Raw genomic sequence first — 21,468 nt, forward strand, 5'->3', positions numbered from 1 at the left:
GAGAAAATGGTTTTCGAAGCAATCCGAAAACCCGTCCCAATGGCAGTGCTAGTCATATAGTCATACAGAGTCCTCAGTCGGCATCATCCTAAATAGTCGACGTGCGTCCCAGAGCGTAACCATGCATACAACGAGACAATCATCCACACTCGACCCAGATCATCATAGAAAGCATACCGTCACTGGCTGAGAATATTAACATGTTCGGTATGAGACTGCAAGTCCGCATCGTATTGCACTTGGTCAACTCCATTGACTATTTCGATATTAGGACCTGATAAACCAAGTCGGCTCGACCCCCATTGCACATGGCCTTTCGGGGGCCGCAAGACGTCGCACCGCCGCCGCCCAGCGCCACACACATACACACACACACACACAAGGCAGTAAAACAGCCAAAAACATCATCCACACCATGCAGCGTGGGATAACATACGCACCGCATCAAAGCTCCACAACAGCTCCCGTCGTACCTTGTGCACCCATGGACTCGCCCTTCCGTGGTATAAATCGTACCTTGCGCCCCTTCCCGCGTATAGTTGAGCCAACTACAGTCGGCAGCTCTCAATACACGAGGTCATCTTGGCATACCATGAATAGCATCACATGCAAAGCAAGGCAGACCTTGACCACTGACGCAAAAGACTATTCGCGTTTCAGGCGAGACATCCTTCTTTGTACACCCCATTCACTCAATGAGCGCTTGTCGTACTGTCAACGTGCATTTCACACGAATTGTGTCCTGATATTCGCGGCTGATGTCGCGCAGCGCATCACCACGCCAGGTTGCACAGCGAGCATCATCGGCAAGGTCTGGGTCTCGCATCACGGAGAAGGCCGAGGTGAAGGAGCATTCGAGGTGACTGTATTCTCCTCGCTGTCGTGAAGCCTGCCTCACTTTTTGGGTAACCGATATTTGCCACCGGCCAATTCTAATTCTCCGGCCGTGATTTTTCCATCGAGAAACACCTGCAGCTCTTCGTTGCTCCAATCGCATCCGTCCGCGATGAGCATCTTCATCATCATGGCTATTTGCCCTAGAGGCATGGCTGGCGCTGAATTCGTGAGCATACCGAGGATGAATTGCCAATAAATGGTACGTCGTTCTACTTCTCTTGGATCCAGGGCTTTGGCCTTCTTTGGTGATGTGCTGCCAGGAGCCTCTGGACCTTCCTCAACCGATGCATCGTCGCGAGTGTCGCCTGCAGCTTCGTCCGAGTCCAATCGTTCTACAACCACATATGTCTGGCGGCCGATCTCTTTGAGAACCTTCTTCGCTATCCAGAACCGTAGTGCAGATTCGAGGGCATCCTCGTCCATCATCAAGCTCTGCCATAACTCTTCGAATGTGCGCTGCTGTGCGCCCGTGTCGCTCTGTGCTCCTTCGCCTTGAAATTCGAAAATGACGGCAGCTTCGCAGGTTTTGCAGTCAACCTCAACTGTACGGTCATCGAGCTCCAGTTTCACTGTTGCTGTGCCCAGGTTATCCAACCATCCAAGCTTTCGAGAGGATTTGAGCTGCTCGAAACCAGCTTCGTATTGTGCTTGAATTTCCGCAACAGGCGCTGGAACCTTGAACGTTTCCTTTGTCAAGCTAGGCCAAAAGAGACGCGACAATATTTTGGAGTGGTATGATAGAGCTGGGGATTCAGGATTCTGCGTACTGCGTATGTTACGTCGCAGCACGGTGTCGAGGCGCCTGGAATCTTGAATATCCTTGACCATGACGTCGCAGTTTTGAAGCGCGTGTTGGCCAAATCTCTTTTTCAAGAGCCCCAAAACTTTAATCTCTTGCTGAAAGCCATGCTGCCTTGATAACAGTCGCTCTGCGATAATATGCTGAAATTCTTTGATGAAAATGTCTTGCGAGCCAAGTGCACTAATCAGGGTGCCGACAACATCCTCATTTTTTGGGCGTTTGTAGTTGACGCCTGCATCGACGGGGTCTGGAACCCAATTCATATCGTCCCAGTCGAGATCCTCCTCGTCAATAGCTGTTCTCTGCTGTTGTGATGCTTCGTTTATAACGACAGCTAGCTCTACAAGCTTCGTCTTGGCCTCAATATCGTCATCGCCTTTGGGATTTGCGAGGAGGCCCGTAACCACAATTCGAATCGCATCATCTCTTTGACAAAGGTAAAGCTGCAAGGCGTGCACTACCCGATCAAGCAAAACTTTTGAGTGATCGAGCGCGTGAAAGGTTCGAATCATGGAAATATACGTCTGCAGGATTTCCAGTGTAGACCGGCCTGGGTGCAGCAGTCGCTGCTGCAGGGCTGCTGAGAAGGTGTCTGTCAGCTCTAGGCGTCGTTGCGGCGTGGTAACAGAGTATCCCAAATCGTCAAGGCCACCCTTGGTCTCTGGCCAGTGCAGTACAATGTCAAAGAGCTCGTGTATTCGAAGTGTTGCCAGCCGACCTATGGCAATGTCACGCCACTGCTCAACATCAGCCCATTTCACCTGGCCACCCAGGCGGCTGAAAACTTCCACGGCCAGCCGGCCATAGTGATTCTCTACCCAGTCGCAGAGATGCGCCATGCACCCTGGCATGACAGATCCCGTACTCGAGTCTTTGACTTCTGCTGAGTCCCAAACTCCATCATAGGCGGTTTGGATGAATTCATGCATGCAATTATCCATCAACTCTGCAAAGAGCACTTGAAATTTGTCGCCAGCGAGACCCACCCGCTGCAAGGACTCTAGTAAACTCAGCAATTCTTCTCGAGCACTCGAAGTGTTGGGTTCTTCCGACGTATGCCTGCCATCGAAGCGCTGACCTATTCTCAGAACAGTGCGCAGCAATCGCTTGAGTGCAGGATTCAGAGCATTAATCAGACCCTGCGTCCACGAGTTGCCAATGACGGCGTGCAAGTCCCGCCTAAAGGTGCTAGTTGCTGTCTCCGAGGCAGCTTCGTTGGAGATGCCTCTGACGACCAACAGCAGGCCGTTGAGATATTGTCGGTGGGCTGCCGCCAGAGTATTGACTGTGCTGGAGACAACTTGCGAGGTATCCGCAAGACTGGCACAAGCAGCGAGCAACGGCAGGACATGATGAACAAAGTGCTGCCGCACTTGTCGCGCGTGCCATAGCAGTATGTCTTCGGTGTGAGCTGCAGCGGGCGCATTGACTGCCGGGTCGAGCACGATGGGCAGCGCCTCATAAAAATCCGAATCGCTGTCCTGCGACTGTGGCGGCAATGTGCCAAAGGAGTCTTCAATGGCGACGGAGGAGGGAAGTTGAATGCGCGATGTAACCAGATGCCAGGCTCTGTCCCATTTCACTTGGTCCGAAATCCCGCCATCATTTACTGCTGAACGCCTGCGACGCGGCGACGCCTTGACTGTAGCTGCTGGAGGCCCGCCAAACGCTTCGCCAGGTTCCGTGGAGGACAGCAGTGGCGTGGGCTGCGAAGAATCAGTCTGAAAGACGGCTTTGAAGATTTTTTGCCGCCGGGCGCGCACCGTCAAGGCTGACATGGTGCGCTTGAGCTGGCTTTGATGAACGCCCAACGTTGATCTTGCAGGTCCCGCATTGAAGGTCTTGCCTGTTTGACACGCTCATGTCGCGGTGGCACGTGCTGTGGTGGGGAGCTTTACGCGGGCGCCTCCTCCCACTTCAGGCCAAGCTAGCATCATCATCATCATCACTGGAGCAATGGATATTATACCGCTGAATCTATCTTCGAAGCAGCGGTATATACTTTGTTCAACAAGCAGGGCCCGATATAAACTCTCAATTCGATCATTATTTACTCGAAATCTACAACCACTTATATAACCGGCGCTAGTGGGTCAGGCCCTCATATATGTAATACTCTTGGGTTGCCATCTCATTTCTTCTCACAACAACTCGCAAAGCTGATTTCAGCCCATAGCCAACATCCCATCAGCCAATGGTCCACTTGACGCCGCGACGGAGGGTACCATCACCATCCTTGCCACCAAAAGCCTTCCAGTCACCCAGGCACATGTCAATCGACTGCTCATCGCTCGTATTCTCATCAGCGACAATGGCCCTGCGAGTTACGCCCTTGTACGTCATGGTGATTGTCTTGGCGCAAAGCTTATTGTTCTGAGCCTGGCCAAACTTGTCAAAGACGCGCGAAGGAACAGCGACGAGGGGCATGTTGGACGGGACTTTGCCCTTGAAATAGGTGCTCAGACCGCAAGCACCCGAGTCGTAGAATAACTTGCGGCAACGCGAGGCATCACCGAACTGAAAAATGGAACCGTCGTTGGTGCCAGAGGTGATGGCGCGCTTCTCAACGTCTTCGGCAGGGGCGCCATGAATACCCACAGCCAGAAAAGCGACAATGACAGACAAAGACAGATGCATTTTGTAAAAAAAAAGGGATTCTTGTACGTGAGTAGGCGATAGTATGAGTTGAAATCTCTGTAGTCGGAAAGGAGTAGATGCGTTCCATCATCGAGAGCCGGCGATAGCTTCAGCTTTTTATAACCATCTTCCTCCAGCTTCAAGCAGCAATCCCCCGATTGATGCTAAAACCTCACATCCCCGCAATGGTTTACACAAAACGCGGCTAGGAAATTGATGGACGGCCAAACCCACATGTCTATCACCTACGCCAATGCATTTCTGCAAAAAAGACATAGTTTTTCAATCGAATGCAATGGCGTCTGACACAGTTTCGCCAAGTGACTGCAATTCAAGCTGGGCTCCATAGGTAAGCTCATCACCTAATCGGGACTGCTCCAGGGCACGCCAATCGCTCATAGGTGGGAAATTGAACAGTGACATGGCGAATGGCGGAAGAACAAGGTCGATTTACTGCGATTTGAGGAAACAGAAGCGAATTTTGTTCCGGCGTTGGCAAGCGATGAGCAAGTCCCTGTACGAAAAGAAATTCACCGACTCCGGGAACTTAAACTCAGAGGTGTGTCCATACTCGTGACAAGAATCTACATCTGCAAAACAGATATATGCATCTAAAAAGAACAAAAAATAAACAGAGTGACTAGTGCTGAGGATGATTGCGTCGAATTCAACTGTAAATGTAGAGAGCCTCAGTGTCACCCGCCTAATGAAGCATTTCGTGAGACTTGATTTTCAAATTCTTTATTCGTTGCTATATACGAACAAGACAAAAACAAAAAAACACATTGTGACGCCAGATACGTTCCTGCGCATCACGAATGAGACCCGTGCTTGGGGTCGCAATCAGCAGCCCTCCCGCCTTGTGCAGACTGCTTCTGCAGCGGCACTCTTCAAATGAAAGCAAGACAAGTACCGAATTTCACCTGAAGAAAAAAAACCCGAAAAGAAGAAGAAAAAGCCAAAACTCCTAGTGAGAGCGCATAGAACAAGTGATACCATATAATACAGGCTAGTCGTGTTTGTTTGAGCGCGGAAACGTCGCGCGGAAGGCTTCCGGCCTTCTATTCGGCTGCATATGTACGGGCGTCTGGAAAATCTACGTCGTCTGTTTCCGTGTCGTATCCCCTCAAAAGGTTGACATGTCTTGACTCGGCAGGTCAGGCACTGCTGCTGCCGGTAGTTCTTCGCTTACACTTGTCGTGTAGCATATGCCCATTCCGCGCCGTTGTCCTGGTAAATTCCGCACCGCAGTTGGGACAGGTTGATTTGGTTGCTTGGCCAGACTTTTCTCGCTGATGACGTAGCAAGTTGCTAAATGTAGAAAACTGACGTCCGTTACATCCATGCTCCCAGCATCGTGGCTTCGGCCGGCTCGATGCAAGTCCAGGTGGAGAAGCATCGTGGGGAGTCGCAGAAGGGCTTGTTGGCATTTGATAGAGTAGGCTGCTCTCCTGAGTGTGAGGCACCGAGGACGCAGACGGATGGTTTTGTCTCATGTTGCTGCCGGTACCATTAGCATAATTTTTACAGGTTGTATGCAAAGGCAACACACCCAAATTCGTTCGCACCGATGTAGCCGTTTGAGTAATCCATGGGGAGATGGTATGATTGCGGACTACCTCAGTATGTTAGCGACGCATAATACCTGGATAAACTAACTTCTTGAAAGCGTACAGTGGTTGTTGATACGGAAGCGAGTAGCCATGCGAATGCTCCGAGGCCAGGTTGTAAGATGGTACGTATGACGATGTTGGCATGAGCTGGGGCGACTCAGCTATCAACGGCCCAGCCGTGTGAGTTGTCGGGCTGTAGGAAGCAAGTCCGAGATTCCCGATTGCATCGGTCGGGCTCATCATGGCTGAATCGACAAAGGAAGCGTTACTGTGGCGGCGTAACCTTGCGTTGAGGCGTGAGTCTCTGCGAGCGCGGTCTTGTTGGCGCTTTAGGCTGTGCTGATGATCCGGTGCGAGAGAGAGAGACGGGCTGGACGTTGATGATTTTGTGCTAATAGGCGACATTGTACCGCCGTCACTTGTCTGTCCCACGGCATTTGAATCATCTCCAAACATGATGTCGTCAAAATGTTGGTTGTGGTCTGAACGGGAATCTGTTGTTGGCAAAGGCCCAACCGTTAGTTAGCGAGGGAGGACCGCTAGTAGTGGCAATATTTGAGTCAAGTAGAGCGCCATTTCCCACATACCTTGCCAGGATAAGCCACTTTTGCTTCCGCTCATCGAACTGGGATCCAATGACAAGGCTATGGCGCTGCAGCCTGGTTAGCACTTGGGGGCAGGGGCAACAGGATCGGGGCGACCCGACTCACCTCATTCTGATGTGGTGGCTAGGCAGGAATTCGAAGCCAAAAATGATTCGAGATTCTATCTCGAATGTTGTGTCGTTTTGTTCATAGAGACGGGCGCAAGACTGCCCTCGTGATAATGAAAGGTAAGCGTGCCCTACTATAAAGTAAAGGCCCAGTGGTGTGGTGAGTGTCGGCCTGACCTCAGATGTGGAAGGCTCCGCGGGGGCTGTATTGGGGGAGGGCAGCAACGTTTTCAAGAGGTGCGTGGCTACCACCGGCAAGATTGATTGATTGCAGCAAGTACTCGGGCGCTCTAGTAGCAAGTCGTTTTGTCGATGGCTTCCTACCAGTAGTCTCGCGGACTCTGTCTAGAAGTAGTGGGCAGCACTACACTAAGGGCTTTTGTATCAAAGGTCTATGTCCTCTTTTTTTCTGGGTTGGCGATGTCTTTGGAGCATAACCAGGGTGAAACGGGGAGTATACGGTGAAGAAGGTATAAATCATTGACATGGAAACGCCAGAGGGATGCCAGGAACCGGCAGTCGGCGAGGCCTGAGCTGCTTATATTGAGTTTGTCAAGTTGGACACGGTGTAGATGATGTTCCTAGCTTGGTAAAGGATGATTAGAGTCGAGATTTCATCGCGCACTCATGGAACGGGGGCACAACCAGAAGCAGGCATGGCAACATGGAGCCAGCCCACCATTCAATGATGGTGGGGGCGAAGAAAGAATTGTTGCATGGCCGAGGAGAGGTGTGTGTCACGCAACTGTTGAAGGAGGGGTGTATATGAGCCGGCGAGCCTGGGAAGCGAAAGGGGCACGAGGGGGCCAGAAACTCCATCAATTGTCTACTGGTATGGTATAGCTAGCATGGCACCTTGTTCGGGTAACTGGACTAGCTGCAGAGCTTAGAGGCTATTGGCTCTTACTGTCGGCCATGCTCGTCATCCATCGGTTATGACCAATTACATACCGAATATCCGTACAATGTGTGTGTGTGTGTGTGTGTGTGTGTAATGTTGGGTTGGGGAGAGCCTGGTGATGGACAGGGACATGGCCGTTCGACCCCGAGACCAACTTTCAGCGCGTGGCCCCTCGGCGCTACCCCGACCAAGTAAACATAGCTGCAGGTTCCCCCTCCCCCCTCCTTGACAAAGGTACCAGGCCGATACCCATTCAATTCAGCCGAGCTGCCCAGCTGAAGACCGAAAGCAAGCCCTGCCCAACGGGGTTAACAAAGCCAGCAGCCCGGCCCCAGCCAGTCAACGTTCATGGCTGTTTTGCTCTCTCTCTTGTGTGGAGAGAGATGGGTGGATCAACGCTGCCATCGAGCCGCCGGGTTTGGATTTTAAACGGACAGAAGCAGAAAAGCCACCCCCCAGAGCCTCTGTCTGGGTGGTTCCCTTGGTCTTTCTTGTCTTTTGACCACGAGTCGACGAATGAGAGCAGGTTTTGGGGATGGGTTGCATTGAACAAACTATTTTGGTGACTGGTTATATTGTGTGGCTGCTTTCAGCAGTGCGGCCGCAAGATGGATAGGCGCTTGGCCACGTTATTGCTACCACACTGTTCTTTGGGGGTTGTGGTGTCGAAGAGAAGGCAAGAGGTTGGAGGGCCCCGAGAAGCGACAAAGATATGGAGCAAGTTCTCACCCCCGCCTTCTGTCTGCCCCACGGTCACTCACTAGTTGTATGGGAAAACAAAGAGAAAAAAATGGAAAATTGTAACTGATTCCGCAAGCACATGAGCTGCCCGCGTGCCACGGAGCCGAAGCGGCTGAGATCGCCCCCTCCATCGACGAGGAGGCTGGCTACGGAGGTATAAAAGTCCGATCGAGCAACGATAACAACCAGGGCAACCTCATTGGGGAAATTGTGTTATGCCATTTCGCTCTTGAACTTGATGGTAAATAACGAGAGCTGGGACTCTGAGAGTACACACAACTCTTCGAAACCTAGAGCTAGCAGCTTTTGGCTAGCAGAACTGACGGGCAAGTCGAACAACAACAACACCATTCGAAAAGAGTTACTATAAAAAAAATCATGCACGTTCTTTTTTTTTTTCCGGCTGATGGGTCACTGATGCAGAGTCTTCCCCCCCCCCACAAGCCCCCGTCGGTTCTTTGTATCTGTTGGTACGGGGTACGGCGTACGCCAAGACAAGACGTCAACTACGGGAAGCAAGTTCCGAACTTTGCCCTGTCGACGGAGTAATTTCTTTTTTTTTTCATAACTAGCTCGCAGAGTAACCCGCATCGACTAACTGGAACAAGGCTTTTCGTACCTGACGAATTGCTTTTGCCAATTGCTTTCAACTTGTCTAGTTCCAGCCATGGTCTGCCAGACGCCAGCCAGCCTCGATGCCCCCGGCCCCTCCCTCCTCCTCCTCCTCCCCCCCCCCCTTGCTATACGTAAGCCGCCACAGCAACAGTATGAATGAACGAACTACGGTATTACTAGCTGTAAATGGACCACACCATACGAACAAGTGACGCTTGCTCATTGTCCACTTGCCTGCTTGCCTGCTTATTAGCAGGCGGTGGCTCGGGCTTGTTCTGTCGCCCATGTTTGGCTCTTTCTTTTGACGCATGGCGCTGGGCTGGCTATATGTGCAAGTTTATTAGACCCTCCACCAGGTTTTTCTTTTCTGTTGGTACTTGTTAGTACCAAATGAATGGATTTTGTTTTCTTGTTTTTTTGCCAAGGCTTTGGTAAAAGGAAAACTTGCCCCATTGAAATCGTTCCATGCAGTCAAAAGACCCCCCGCTTCATGTGAGAGCTGCCCACTCAACAAGGCGAATGTTACCAAAGAGTCGAAAGATCGAGACGACAACTTTTCATCCAATGCGCAGCCCTACCAGTGCAGCAAGGCCGCAGCACCGTCTGCTCATTCCTACGTTACCCCGCCCACCGGGGGGCCAGCTATTTTGGTCTCACGCCCGCTGGGGGTTTGAAGCCGAGCCTTGCTTGGGGGGGGAAACTGGCCTGACGATGACTGGCTTTGGTCAGTGGTGGCTGCCAACTAGTCAGTTAGCTAGTTAGTTACCATTCGACGGTTATAGCGGGCCGGAGCAACAGCCCGTCATTTTGGTCATCTGGGATGGTTGTTGTTGTTCGCTTCAAGGGTGTTCACTTCAAGGGCTTGTCGATCTCGTGAAGGCGAGTCTGAGCTTTTCAGCCACGACTCTACTTATCGCCTACTACAGAGTATAATCATCTTTGTATATGGCTCACAGTGTCTCTCCAAGGCAAATGTTTGGTTCGGTTCGCTTTCCACTAGCGTGTTGCCAATACTAGCTAATGTCACCATCTCATGAGGCTCCAGCCCACCTCGAGATGGTGTGTAATAATCACAGATCAGTGCGCCCGCGATTGGGAGCCGAGGCTGAACTCCGTCAGGCATTACAATGTCACTTTCAAGCCTTGACGTTTGCACCCGGTGCTACTTTTTAATTCCGTCTTTTTTTGGTTTCGGGCGCACTAAACTTTCCAATAAAATGTCTTGTTAATATCATAATGGCTCCCACGGGCGCGCAACCAATCCACCCAGAGCCTCGCTGTGCTCTCGCGCTCAGTCCTACATGTAACGCCATCTTCTGCTGTACTAGTGAGACTGAAGCCTAGGTAGTTCCAATCCCCATCCAATATTATTTTTTCCGTGACTGGCAACTGGCAACCGAGTAACCAGAGGCATATCCGCAAGTGCAAGATCCTGTGCGATCAACAACCAGCCGAGTTGACGCTGACGCTAGAGTACAGCGTCAGACTCGCAAGTTCTGAATCTACACACGTAGGATATGAATTCCGTAAATGTGTCAAGTAATATGGGCCAACTTGATTGCTGTAACCTTCTCGACTGATGAGCTGCATTCAGCAATGCTTTTAGTTGGATCTTGAAAGATGGCTTAGTAACCTCCATTTGCAAACGCTAATTCGATGGATAACGTAATTATACATTTCAAATCAGTTTTTTTTTGTAGTCGACTTCTCTATCTAGAGATTCAAGACTTTTATTGCTTCTTCCATCTCATTTGCAAAGGTGGTGGCGTACGTCAGGGGCCTACCCTGCATGATATCGGAAGGATTACATAATCAACCATGTGAGGGCATCACGGGTCATTATTTCGCGGGGCGGCAAGCCAGCTCTTTGTGAAAAGGCACTGAAAAAAGGCGTCACTGGAGCGGCGAAGATCAAAACTAATACACAAAAAGGCCGAAAACCGGTTTACCAGAGACTTATCCAAGCACAAACTGCATTTCGCAGGCCACGAGGCTCGAATTGTTCAGCTCAGGGCACACACTGTGTCTTTTCATACTGGCAAACAGGCAACAGTAACGTGATCCCGTTTCTCCAACGGTAAAGAGCCAGACAGAGACACCAGAACCCTTTCCTCTGGTTTCTGGCACGCCCGGCCTCACTCAACCTGCAATCAATTTACGCATCGTCAGCCTCCAACACATTTGTTGCTTTTTAGCTACATCCCCAGTCGCCCACCTTATCGCGCCCAATATTACTGGGGTAACCAGGCTCGGCGCACACTGCAGCGGCGGCCATGTCTTCCTTCATTGTCGAATTGTGGGAGTCCATATTCGTTCCCGGCCCCACGCCCACGATCCTGCGCGCAACCAACGCCACCTTTGCCGCGCTGCAGCTCACCCTGTTTGCGCTTCTCGTTGGCACCTACAGCATCCACTTTGTCATCCTCTCCATCCTCTCTGCCGGGCTGTGGTGGTCTATCAACTGGTTCGCGGCCGAGCTACAGGCCGCAAAGGCGCGAGGAGACTTGCCGCCTTCTGGCGCGGGCGGCAGCAGCGGCGGCGGCGGCGGCGGCGGCGACCCGGCCGCTCTCGGGGACGACGACAGGGAGGCGGCGGCGGCGGCCACTGGCCAGACGCTCGTCGCGCCCAAGGATGGCGGCGGCGGCAGCGACGAGGATACCGAGGTGGAGGGCCAGGCCAAGAAGAAACGAGGTAAAAGGGGCCAAAAGGCGGGCAAGGAAAATGTTGCTAGAGTGGTCAAGGCGTCGGCAGATGTGGAAGCAGTTGAAGCAAAGGGAGAATTGAAACATCGCGTCGCTTCCTTGTCGGACTCGACGGGCATGTCCCAGTCGAGCGCCAGTACCGAGGATGAATGGGAGAAAGTCTCGGAGAGCGAGAATGACAAGACCAAGTAACAAATAAACGGCGGGGCATAGGTCGCTACGTTTGATAAAGTCTGTGACGGGTATATATTCAATATGAAAACGATGGCCATGTACATGGATCCAAAACAATCTGGCCATGTGCTATGAAAAAGAGACGAAAAAAAAGCTCTGGCAGCCCAAGTACCACACACCCTACTTACTCCAAATGCCTCAGTTTCCTTGTAACAACTGCAGAGATGATTGTGCTCATCGCACCAATAAAGAGGCAAATAGAAATGGCATTCGGACCAGTAGGCGCTGCAGGCGGCGTCTTGTCTCCGTCCGCACCCAGCTCTCGGCTCTTGCCGGGCTCGAGTATGCCAAAGACAATCATGGATATAAAGGTGCCGACAAACTGCGGCAGCGTAGTATACACGTTGAGGATACCAAAGTAGATGCCAGAGAGCTCCGCCGAGGAGGTTGAACCCTGGGAGCCCTCGCGGAGCACCGTCATTTCGATATCCTGGCTAGGCAGCGGACGATAGGTAGATCCGCCCTCAGTTGCAAGCTTGTTGACTTCGATACCGAGAAACGCGCTGGGTGCCCACCCTGCGATTGCCCATGGACTAGAAGAAGACGTAGGTTAGCTAAATTGCCACCCCCCCCCCCCCCCTCCTCTCTCAACCGCATAGAAGAACAAAATACATACACTGCGCAGAGGCACACCAGCGCAGTGGCAAAGCGATAACTCGTAGCAAATGGGGCAAACATCATGGCGACTGCAAATAGTACATGGCCGCAGATCCATGCTGTCAGGAGATCGGGTCGCGATCCCTTGCAGATCTTGAGCACCGCTGCGAGAGCGGGATGCGGACGCTGCGTGTACGTTGCCTCATCAGGCGACCGCACGACGAGCGGGAGCACCAACGACGCCGTGAGCGTAATCATGGACGACAAGACAAATGCCTGGCTGCCGATGCGGCCAATGTCCCCGAGGGTGTCGCCCGACTTGGCCGACTCGGGGGCGTCGTAGCGAAAGTACGTCTCGCCGACCCAGGTGGTGCTGTAGAAGAGGAACGGGAACCAGCCGATCCAGGACCAAAACTGCGCCCAGCAGATGGCGCGGATGCGCGGCGGCAGATGGCGGATGGTGTGGTAGATTTGCGTGACGACCTGGAAACGGTCCTGATGATGGGACGACTGCTGCCGCGCCTTGTCCTTGCGGGGGTCCGGGAGGAGCACCTTTTCCGTCACGGCCCAGCAGGTCACGGCCGTGGTGCCCAGGATGGCCAGGACGGCAATGATGGTGAGAAGCTTAAACTGCGTGTCGCCAAACGTGGTGCCTAGAATCCGGACCAGGTCGACGGCGCCGCCAGCGTAGCCGACGACGTTGCCAATGGCGGACATTCGACTGGCTAAACGGAGCAAGAAAAAAAAAGGTTTAGGGCGAGATTAGTATGAGGCTGGAGAGAGAGAGAGGAGCAAACGCTGGATTTTGCGAACAAGAAACTTACCCCAAGCGGCACCTGACTGCTGCTTCTCAATAGGTAGTGTATCGACAATGAGACTCCGCGAGCAGGACATTACTTTGACACTTTGAATGAGCTGATTGTCTTGGTGCGGGCAGAGAGGGAGGGGGAGGGCAGGGCGCTTGTTTCTTACCGGCGTTGATGGCGAAATCAACAACATAGATGGCTAGTACGGCGAGAAAGATTGTCGGCACCCGGGCGGCTTCCGCGTCTTGGATCAATAGACCGACCAGCTCCTTTGTAAATCCCAACACGAGCATAGCAACAGCCACAATCGCCGCGCCGAGCACCATCATTGGTCTTCGGCGGCCCCATTTCGACGTGTTTTCATCCGAAATGACGCCAATCACGGGCTGGACAATGAGACCCGACAGCGGCCCGGCAATCCACACCATGGACGTGTTGCTCTTGCTCAGCCCCAAGCTCAGCAGATACGGAGTACAATCTGGTGAAAGAAGTCGTCAGTTCTGCACATCCCTACAAAAAAGATTTCAAAAGTTTCTTTTTACTTACACGTCATCTCGACACCCCATGTAAACCTAAAACGACAACATGTTAAAAAAACATCAGTCTTTGCCAGAGCTTTTGAGCTCCTTGACTTTGAAAAGGTTTACTTACGTGATACCAATAGTGCAAAAAGTGAGCAGCATCATGCGCATGGCCTCACTTGAGCCCCTGATGGAGGACTCGCCTGCAAAAGCAGCCATATTCGTGTGGGGAAAATATATCTACCTCACAGCCAAGGAAAAACAAGAGAAATGCCTCAATGGCGGGTACCAAGCATGACACTGAACGATGAACAAATTTGGGACAGCAGCTTGGGCTAATTTCGATAGGGCCGCGTCGCGATGGACCTCGATGGGCCAGCCAGCTTGTAGATAGACGCGCGCCTCCTCCCTAGGTGATTAGCGTGATGCTCCCAGGTGTTGCGTTGGTCGACCCAGAATCGCCGCGCGCGCGCAGTGGTCAAGATATGAGCAAATAAGTGTCCCACCGTCGTATACGGATTCAAAAGAGCAAAGCGAAACAGAGCAAATCGATGAACAGACGACGAAAATGCCGTGATGTAATGTGCTGAAATTAAGAGGTGCCTAAAGACACTGTAGCCCGGCCTTTTCAGCCCGCTAGACAACTGCGCCACTTTTCTGTGCATAGGGCCAAGGGGGTTTTTAAAGAGCCAGATCCTTACTGATAAACCTTACTCGCAACAAAAATGCCAGCAAGCAAGTCATTGTCATGGCGTAGGCCTTTCTGTTTCTGGCTCTTTACCACATACACATTCGTCATCTCCAAATTTCATTTTTTTCTTCTTACTCGTTCTGTGCCATTACAACGCGACAAGTGCTGGGCCCGGACTACGTATACGGGTAAAAGGTGGCATATCATGCAACGTCCGTACTCATTATAAATATAGATATATTTGAGTCAAAATAATTGGCAATTGTGAAAAAAGAGCCTCTGCCAGGCCTGTAGGCTTCGGCCTCAGAGCTGTCGAAAGATAAGTAAAGAAAACAAGAAGCTGCTTCGCAATGCTCGAGGACAAACAACAAATTGCAAGGAAATTGTAAACGCCATCACCCATAATTCCTTTCCCTCCTTCTTCCACCAGAAAAAGAAAAAAACAATTCAACGGTAAAAAAGACCTTCTTTGGCCATACCGTGTGTACTTTGTGCCCCTTTTCCGTGTCTGCGCCCTTCTCCTGTTTGGTGCTTGACCGGAGCGTGGGTACTGTCAACCGTCGACCCATTTCGGCATCAAAACTCTATTTGTTTCATTGTGTTCCTCAAATCACTGTTTCAACGCCTGCGGAGGTCTTGGGAAGAAGAACAACGAGAAAAGAAAAAGCAAAAAATCGAAGCAACAAGTTCACCTTCGAAAGCCGGTGCGGATATTATGAATCGGCCAGCTTGGCAAAATGCTTGGACCAGATCCAGCCAACCATTTCTGTCGGATCGTCTTGGTTCTTGGCAAGCCACAACTCTCCCTTCTCTGCGATGATGTCGAATATCTAGTATTGTAGGTTAGCCGCTGAGGAACTCATGTAAACTGCATGAGAAATAGCTTACCTCGCCGGCTTGGTATGTCAGATAGGGATATCCAGCCTCGTGCTTGGTTGTTTCGATATTAAACTCAAACAGAGAAGCCGCAAGCCATAATATGTTATAGCCATCCGATCCTCGGCCCCTCTCGCGAGACGATGCGCGTGATGATCTCTGGCTCTCTTCTGGGCCATCAGGCATAGGGAGAGCAGAATGAAATAGATTGGAGAACCTAGCATTCTCTTGCTGCGCATGACTGGACGTGTATGTCGTGGTCGAGTCTGAGCGCTGGACAGGCGACGCCATATCTGCGCTCTGCCGTTGCAGAGCGCCAGACTCAAAGCTCTTTCCAGTACTTGGGCGTGTAGAGGTGTGCCCAGTGCCTGTGTTGGAGCGCGAGCTCCCAACCATGTCGCCAGATTTGGGCGACGCCGAGTTTGTGCCGTAGCCTTGAATACCGGCGTAAAAGTCTCGGTAGTAGTATTGATGCGGGTTGGTGACGGCAGCCACATTACTACTGGAGCTGCCTGCACTAGGTGACATGGTGATGCCTGCGCTACTGCGCTTGCCAAAGTCTGGAGCCGGCAACGTTGGCGCACTCTCGTCGTTGACAGAAGATCCACGCCCACGCCGTTCAATCTCGGAATATCGTAAACGGTATTCGGTGGATTGAGATGATCGTACCTGCAAATCAGGATTCAAAATGCCAATGGAAGCAAGCTGGTCAGCGGCGTAGGGGTAGTCACGGTTGAAAGTAGCAACGATCTTGTCAACAGTTGGCACATCTGGGCCGTCGCTAAGGACTGTCCTCAGCTTCTCTGTCCACATTTTATACCAGTTGGCCTGGATGTTGACAAAGTTGCCGAGGCAGATTTTGCCAACCTTCTCCGTCATGGCGGATAACCTCGGTAGCTCTGCCTTCAGAGCATCATTGAGTGCATCATACTGCTCAACCAGTTCCCGCATCTTTGGCTCTAGTGTCTTGCCGCCGCGTCGTTGCTGATCGGCTCGCTCGTAATCGAGCCGGCGCTTCTGTCGTTTCTTCATCGCCAGCGAGGGATTGCCATAGGCTTTGATAACTTGCTCAAAAGGTTCAATCACTTGTTTGCGGACTTGCGCGAGATGTTCCTCCAATGCCACCTTTTCCAAGTCTCGCATCGAGATGTTGAACTGTACCCATTTGCTCTCAATTTCAGGGAAGTTGCCAGGCTGCAGTCTCATGACCAGCTCAATCGATGAAAGGTACTGCAGAAATTCGTGCACATATTGGGATACTTGCCGCGTATAATACTCCACATCACGAAGGACGACCTGCAGTTGAACAAAGTCATCGCCAAACTTTTCATTCAGTTTCACGTAGATGGGGTCATCAGGAACGCGACTGCCAGATGACTGCAGCTTATCAACACGTTTACCAAAAGCACGAGCGAAACCAGCCTTGACATCTGTGTCCTTATGCTTTCTGCCAACAATCTGGCCAACCAGCTCAAAGTTCTTTTTTGTTTTGTTAATCTCGATGATGGCGGTTTCTAGCGAGTCTTTGGTTGTTGTGAGACGTTCTCGGTCCGGGTGATCCTGGGGGGTGTACTGGAGCAAAGTCATGATTAGGTTGGGGTATTTTGTAATCCTCTGCATTGGCTTGATGAGAAGAGAGTCAAGATCCCAGGCCGCGGTCAGGTCCTTGGCAACTTCGTTGCATTCTGCCAGCCAGAGTTTGACGGCCGAGTCTTGCTGTATTTGAATGAGCTTTTTCGCGGCCTGGTCACTATTTCGCAGGAACCCTTCGTGAACAGTTTTCATGCGCTCGAGATGTCGCTGGAACACGGGGCCGACTGTAGTTTCACGATCGCCAGCATCGCTAATATCGCTCGACTTGATAGTCCCTGGCTCGATGTTTGTCGGTATTTGGGGGCCTTTGGCGGTCCGTCCGCCCTTGGGAACATATACCGAAGCGACTGCAGCCTTCACTTCAGCTAAGAAGAGAGTATGAAACTCGATTATTTCGTGGCTGTTGCGAAAGATGAGTTTCACAGTCTGGTCATCCAAGCGGGGACATGCTTCGGCAGTTCCCTTGTAGATCTCTTCGACAATGTTCATGTCACGTACGAATACAGCCTCGGTATCGACCAGTTCCTTGATAACATTGCGCCGCTGCACGAGTCGATGTCGCTCCTTCTCTGAAGGTGCATCCGCATCTTGATGGAGAGACTTGCCGTCACTATCAGTCCCTACGATTTTGCATGAATCGTTGTCTGCCCTGTCGAAAGAGGTAGTATCGACAGATCGAGGCGTATTAGCGTATGTCATATAAGCCTCGCTGTTTCGTGCAGAGTCCAGCAGCGTGCTGGTAGAATGAGAGGCCTCATATATCGCACTAGAGTTTCTAGAATGAAGTGCGGAGCCGGCTACAGTCTGCGGAATAGGTGGCGGTTCGTGTACTGGTGGTGAGGGAAGCAGTGACAGACGCTGGCTTGACCCAGGCGACAGGTAGGGTATTGAGAATCCTTCACCCGTATCGAGCTCAGGGAGTTGGTGGTCGGTCGGTGTTGGCGGTAGTTGCTTCTCAAGTCTCGGAGCAGAGCTTTCCGGAAAAGAATCCTGACGTGGACTCGTAGCGGATGAGAAAGGCGCTGGATGATGGATAGAAGTAGGGCTGTCCATGGATATTTCAGAGCCAATAATATCGAGCTGTCTTGAGCTATCGACAGAGAAGTCTGTCCATGCGGATTGATTGCTCGCGCGGTCTGGGCGGAATCTCGGAGACGGAATCCCGAGAGTACCAGACACAGGGTATGAGCCACGCTCTGAGGCATACTGCTGAAGATCATCGAATCCGCTGACATCGGAGGAGGCACATGTCGATGCTCTTTTCGAGTCCAGCTGCTCGCTATATCTGAAATCGGACCTGAAGTCCGCTGCTCGTTCATATCGATCATTGTCATCAGTGTCTTCGGTACATGCGTCCGGGTCCGTCGTCGCTGCCTCTGACCGAGGATAGGCAATGTGCTGCATGCCCTGAATGATTTCTACCTCGGACTGGCAGTCGGACTCATCACCTAGTTCTGACCTCGGAAACAGCCCTGTTGGCCCCTGTTGCTGAGGGGGTGATTGCGACGTAGCCACTGCAGATGAAAGCTGGTCTGCCAAAGCCATAGATGTGGATGGCAGAATAACGCCATCATGTTGCACCACTGATTGTGCATGCTCTTGTGCACACTGCTGCGCTTCTTGCTCGTGCGAGAAAGGGTATTGGTAATCGCTCTCAGTGGGTGTGGAGGTGGGAGCTGGCGCAGCTGGGCTGGGACTCGGTGGCTTAACAAGAGTAATGGGAACCTCAGGTAGGTGCTGAGCAGGGACAGGCGGCGCAGTCTGCGGTTCGCCATCAAATTCCGTAGCCTCAGACGTGGCAGACGCCATCGAAGCTCGTTTACTGACTGGCGGCAACAAAGGGCTAGATTGAGGGTAGCTACCTGGAATACCGAGCGTAGGCGAGTCTTCAACGGTAGCGCTGTTGGAGTTGGCAATTGATGGGGATATCGTTAATGGTATTGAAGGTGTCGCCGATTTGCTTGCTGGTACAGGTGTTGGAGTAGCTTCTCTGGCAACGTGAGTAGCCTGATCGATAGCATCGCGAGGTATCTGCGGTACAGGGGGAATATCGGCTGTGCCGTTAACTGTTTCTGTGGCAGCACTTGCACCTTGCTCGGCCCTCCTGGGCTGAGTCGCGGCCCTTTGCCTTGCCTCTAAAGCCTGAGATTCGCGAATGGATTTACTATACGCCAAGCGAATATGCTCCCGTCTTTGTTCGAAATCGATAGGGCCTGCGGATATTTTTCGTCGCCTCTGTACTGGCTCCTTGCCCTTGGAGCGGGTGGATTTTGCTGTACCAGGGTCCTTGGGTTTATTGGATGTGCTGGTCAACGACTGACGCGGCCTTGAACTTCGAAGTGTGGGCGAAAGGTTGGGAGTCGTTATGGATTGAGAGCGCAATCTTCTGCCATTGCCGTTTGCAGAGTTATTTAGGCTTGGCGGCGGCGGCCTTCGCTCCCTAATGGTTGGGGTTGGCGTTTTACTTGATGAAGTGGGTGTCTTGGCTCGAGAGGGCGGAGGTGTGATTCTCGAGGCTTGTACGCTGGTAGAGGCTGGTCGGCGAAGGTTGGCAGGTGACGTTCCTCGCGAAGGTGTGTTGTCGCCCGAGCTGCTTGCTGGGCTATGAAGCCTTCGTACGGCGACAGGCAATTTTGAGGCGGAATGGGGGGTTAGTACATTGTTACAGCCTGTGCGCAATGCAATCGGCGTTCTGCTGGAGGAACCTCGGGAGGAAGCATCGCTTTGTGACCGTGTGCGTGGACTTTGATTACCGCTGCCTGGTAACCCGCCGGCTAGGGGTTGGTGTGAAGCACTGGCATACGAGCTCGGGAGTGATGGCAAGTCTACATCCCGATCTTGATTCGAGATACTGTGAAAAGTAGATTTGGTGTGAATGCTGGAATCCGAAGTGCTCCGGGGGCGAATCTCGTCGATGCCAAACCCAGCTGTCGCAGAATCGTGCTGCTCTGGAGAAACCTCACCAAAGAGAAGACCTGATGATTGGCCAGGTCGCTGCTGGGCGTGCGGCTTTCGGGACAGCTGCGGCAGAGAAGAAGGGGTATCGACGATAGCGGAACTATTTATTCGACTTGCAAATGATTGATTGCTGCGGATGGACTGGGCCGAAGCCATCTGACTCCGAGAGGTGTCAAAGCCGTTAGCCGTGGGGGTCTTGGGCTCCCTGGAAGCGTCGAGGCCGTTGCGAGATACGATGGAGGATTCAGTAAGGCCGCGATGCTGCCGCGAGGTCGATTGTGCAGATCGGGAAGGCATGCTGGGGATGGTTGAAACGGCACCCTTTTCATCAAATCTCTTCTTGAGATCCTTGACACTAGGACCACCCTTGGGTCTCACAATTGGCCCAGAGACCGATCGTGTAGATTTCTGTAGGCCCGGGCCGCGTAGTGATTGTGCGACGAGCCCGTCGACGTGGCTTGATATGCCTGCGGCGTCGTTACCGTTGGCGAGGGTCGGCGGATGAGCGAGTGTGGATGTCATGGTCGGCGAGGTGGGATGAGGTGAACTGGCTACATCGGCTGGAGTGAGGACTGAAGGGGACGTAGGGTCGCCAAGAGGCAGCCGATAGGACTTGTAAAAATCGTCGGGATCTAGAGAACTGATGGGGGTAGCATCGTGGGCGATAGGGAACGTCAACGCAGCAGCTGATGGTGCGAGCTCTGCGGGAAGAGACTGGTCGTGGGAGGCGGTGGTTACGTCGGCGGGTGAGGGTGCGTATGTGACAACAGATTCAGGGCAAAGAAATCGCGTATCAGTATGCAAATGGTCTTGTGCGCCCACCGACAAGTCGAGGGTTGAAGGGTCGATCGAGGTGGGAGCGGCGGTGATGGCTTGGTGATGATGGGCACTCGTGTCTGGAGGGCCAGAGTCTGGGTCCTGCTCCATGATGGGCAGAACCTAGGCATGGGTCGGGCTCGACGGGCGAAGCGACTGGCCGAGAAGACGACAGGAAGCCCATGCAGGCGTGGGCATTGATGCGCTGGCTGGGCAGAATCGGTTGGCGGAAGCAGGACGCGGGAGGACGATTGGGAGATGGAGCCTTGGGTAGTTTGGGGTGCGACAGGGCCAGGGAGCCAAAACAATGGTGGGCGGGCGTGCAGGCGTGTGGCTGGTGGAGAGGGAGAATTGAATATATTGAATAGCAGAGGTTGCCGGCAAAGTGGCTGAAGTGAAGTGGGTACCTACCTCGCTAGGTACGGATACAGCAGTCAAACAATCAGGTACAGCAGTCCGAGTGCTCTGTTGGCGCGTCGTTCCCCGCTGTAACCTTGCCTGCCTGATGTGAGTGGCTAGTGGCGCACTCTAATGCCACTAAAAGGTGGCTAGAGTTTGAGCTTGATACGGCAGCCTGTGCGGGCCGCGAGCCCCTTGTCCGTACCTGGTAGGTGGCAGGTGGCTGAAAACTTATTAATAAGCCTACTGGTGCAATCTGCTGGCCACCACCTTTAATTTTGCCTCCCTATGTTGGGTACCTAACTATTCTCGCAGAGCCCGTTCTCTCGGAGCCCGATGCTTTCACTCGCTATACGG

The 21,468-nt window shown here is 52.4% G+C and overlaps 6 protein-coding genes across 6 annotated transcripts; 1 reads left to right on the forward strand and 5 right to left on the reverse strand.

Annotated features, from left to right (window-relative positions):
- Positions 1-894: 894 nt before the first annotated feature.
- On the reverse strand, positions 895-3,477 carry BBA_00360 (Cullin family protein; the record flags this gene model as incomplete). The annotated part of the gene is made up of 1 exon (XM_008595457.1): positions 895-3,477. One exon carries the CDS (start codon positions 3,475-3,477, stop codon positions 895-897), a length of 2,583 nt encoding a protein of 860 aa, XP_008593679.1.
- A 409-nt stretch (positions 3,478-3,886) lies between these two features.
- On the reverse strand, positions 3,887-4,336 carry BBA_00361 (uncharacterized protein; the record flags this gene model as incomplete). The annotated part of the gene is made up of 1 exon (XM_008595458.1): positions 3,887-4,336. The coding sequence occupies one exon, from the start codon at positions 4,334-4,336 to the stop codon at positions 3,887-3,889; it is 450 nt and encodes a 149-aa protein (XP_008593680.1).
- A 1,157-nt stretch (positions 4,337-5,493) lies between these two features.
- BBA_00362 (uncharacterized protein) lies at positions 5,494-6,405 on the reverse strand (the record flags this gene model as incomplete). Its single annotated transcript, XM_008595459.1, has 3 exons — positions 5,494-5,836; positions 5,889-5,951; positions 6,011-6,405. The coding sequence occupies 3 exons, from the start codon at positions 6,403-6,405 to the stop codon at positions 5,494-5,496; spliced, it is 801 nt and encodes a 266-aa protein (XP_008593681.1).
- Positions 6,406-11,191: 4,786 nt separating this feature from the next.
- BBA_00363 (ER membrane protein (Pkr1), putative) lies at positions 11,192-11,812 on the forward strand (the record flags this gene model as incomplete). The annotated part of the gene is made up of 1 exon (XM_008595460.1): positions 11,192-11,812. The coding sequence occupies one exon, from the start codon at positions 11,192-11,194 to the stop codon at positions 11,810-11,812; it is 621 nt and encodes a 206-aa protein (XP_008593682.1).
- Positions 11,813-11,978: 166 nt separating this feature from the next.
- BBA_00364 (sucrose transporter) lies at positions 11,979-13,997 on the reverse strand (the record flags this gene model as incomplete). Its single annotated transcript, XM_008595461.1, has 6 exons — positions 11,979-12,387; positions 12,471-13,176; positions 13,276-13,374; positions 13,424-13,735; positions 13,804-13,829; positions 13,909-13,997. The coding sequence occupies 6 exons, from the start codon at positions 13,995-13,997 to the stop codon at positions 11,979-11,981; spliced, it is 1,641 nt and encodes a 546-aa protein (XP_008593683.1).
- Positions 13,998-15,182: 1,185 nt separating this feature from the next.
- BBA_00365 (RhoGEF domain-containing protein) lies at positions 15,183-20,823 on the reverse strand (the record flags this gene model as incomplete). Its single annotated transcript, XM_008595462.1, has 2 exons — positions 15,183-15,299; positions 15,358-20,823. 2 exons carry the CDS (start codon positions 20,821-20,823, stop codon positions 15,183-15,185), a joined length of 5,583 nt encoding a protein of 1,860 aa, XP_008593684.1.
- Positions 20,824-21,468: the final 645 nt, after the last annotated feature.

The sequence above is a fragment of the Beauveria bassiana genome, assembly GCF_000280675.1.
Source record: "Beauveria bassiana ARSEF 2860 unplaced genomic scaffold BBA_S00001, whole genome shotgun sequence".
Taxonomy (NCBI): domain Eukaryota; kingdom Fungi; phylum Ascomycota; class Sordariomycetes; order Hypocreales; family Cordycipitaceae; genus Beauveria; species Beauveria bassiana.